The sequence below is a fragment of the Bombus impatiens genome, unplaced genomic scaffold (genome assembly GCF_000188095.3).
Source record: "Bombus impatiens unplaced genomic scaffold, BIMP_2.2 scf_0899, whole genome shotgun sequence".
Classification (NCBI taxonomy): domain Eukaryota; kingdom Metazoa; phylum Arthropoda; class Insecta; order Hymenoptera; family Apidae; genus Bombus; species Bombus impatiens.
The window spans coordinates 1,267,705-1,269,866 of NT_177318.1; the positions used below are offsets into that span (position 1 = coordinate 1,267,705).

At 39.3% G+C, this 2,162-nt stretch overlaps 1 protein-coding gene across 1 annotated transcript in view; it reads right to left on the reverse strand.

The window, feature by feature from the left end:
• LOC100742801 (UPF0489 protein C5orf22 homolog) overlaps window positions 1–1,315 on the reverse strand; it is a 432,798-nt gene extending 431,483 nt beyond the window's left edge. Inside the window, exon 1 of the mRNA XM_033323305.1 lies at window positions 1,152–1,315. Coding sequence (XP_033179196.1) covers window positions 1,152–1,187 — 36 coding nt within the window. The 5' untranslated portion in view covers window positions 1,188–1,315. The remainder of the gene's footprint in view (window positions 1–1,151) is intronic.
• Window positions 1,316–2,162: the final 847 nt, after the last annotated feature.

A 2,162-nucleotide genomic window follows, 5' to 3' on the forward strand; every position in this document is an offset into this window, starting at 1 on the left:
CTCGCGGACCGCCATAACCTTTTATCAGTTATCTAATTAGCCGTTGCATTTAATTAGCGACCCGAGAAGAGGGCCGAGGGAGATAGAGCAGGCAGCGCGCGAGACCGACGTACGGTTCTCTGCACAGTCGTACGTAATTTTAATCGGTGTTCACGTCAGATAACGACGGGTCGACGGATGAGCCGGCATTCGCCGCGTTTGCAATTAGCCGTGTTTTTATTTATTCGAGTATCTGGCTCCTATTGCGCCGCGTACCGACCGCCAGAAAGAGAACCAGACATCAGGAAAGGTTTCTCGAGTACGTGTCTTCTTTGACTTCGAAAGATCCTCTGATTACAGCGTTGTTCGTTTTTTGTTTTCGATTCAAACTTTTTAGAGTTATTACGCAGGTTGTTTGGTAGGATGATGACGATTAATTAAAAGTAAAGATTAATAGTTGGAGAAATTGTTTGAAGTAATTGCACGGGGGTGACTTGTGATAATGAACGAGCGTACTTATGGAAATACGTATATCTACATTGATCGATTTCCTATCTTCTATTTTGATCGATTCTCTAAATAAATCTAATTCTTCCAGTTTTTCTGTTTTCTCATATCTGGAGGAAGTAGAAATTCAACTACTGTATAATATAGATATAACCACAAGATACGGTATTCTACGGAACTTTAGTTGGTGATACGATCCAAAAAGATAGGATAACAATCAAAATTTCCGTCACTGAGTCTCATCTTCGAGGTTTCAATCAAAGAATATTAGAATATTCTCGGGTAGACTGTTCGATTATCAGCAACTTTTATTTCAATTCTTAATTTTTATATAGTTTCAATACCATACTTTATCTCCAAGATTTAGATATACAACATATTTTAACGAATTCACGAAAAAGTTCGCGCATTTCGTTGTTGGCACGAATTACAAAATCCTCTACATCTGCAACCTTGCATGAAATTTCACGGAATGCAAACCTCGCGATGAACCAACTTCGAGAACGCAACCTTTTTCATCGTTATCATTCCAAAGGCATCGTTCGATTTGGTAACGCGAACACGCGTAAAGAATAGAACGATCCATCGCGAATCCAGCACGATGGACGCGATTGTTACTCGTTCGAAGCAAAAAGAAAACGTTTACGTAACGATGGACGACTTACCTTCGCCGGATCCTCGATGAAGCTGCCGATGGTCATCACGTGTAGGGTAACCTCGCGCGTGTTTTCCAACTCCTCGAGAGAAGCGTAGAGACCCTCGCTGACGAAATAGGGCTCGGGGCACGTGAGCCTGTAAACGATCGGCAAATTAGATAATGAACAGGAATGCGTCAAGTTGCATCCGTCGATGGCGAAACCGCTATGGACTAGGCTAAACTCTTCTCTACGTACAACCCCGAACGTATGTACGTACGTTGGATAACGTAATTAGCGTTATATAAGCGGTCGAGCGAGTTTGCTTCTTGCGAGGTTCATTAATGGGACGCTATTGGAATAACGAAATACGTTCTTTATTGTTTCATGTAAAAGTTACTGTTAGAATGACTCGAAGGGATTTGCTGTTATTGTAAAAAATTTGGAAGAGTTATGGAAGTTGTAAACACGAGGAATCTGTCGATAATTTACAGTGGTTAGGTGATAACTAAGAGCGTCGATAATTTACGAGCATATAAATACGGAAATTCCTTACGCGAAATTCTCGAAAAAATAGTCGTAATTGGGAGTAAAAATTTAGAAGCTCTTCTTTGCTTGTAATATTTCAGAATATAAAACCTATATTTTTAACTGTTATTATATAATAGAAAACAGTTGAAATGAAAGTTTTAGTTGAATTTAGTAGTACTTCCAGGTAATGTTATACATTACCTAACGTAGTTAGTGATTTATTCCAACCTTTTAATATTCCAACCTTTTAACGGATTTGTGATAACGGTATATGAATTTTATCCAAATGTACGAATTAATGACGAATTAATAACTAGCAGAAGTATTGGGCTGGCAACTAAGTGATTGCGGATTTTCTCATTAGGTGGTACTGACGAAATCGTCTATCAGATGTTGGACACCAACGACGTACCTGAATGATGTGAAACGAATAACTTTACAAGAAGCGAGGTTGTTGATCTTTCGCTCCTTAGAGGTTCAAATGAGACATTGCGAGTAGAAATAGACGAC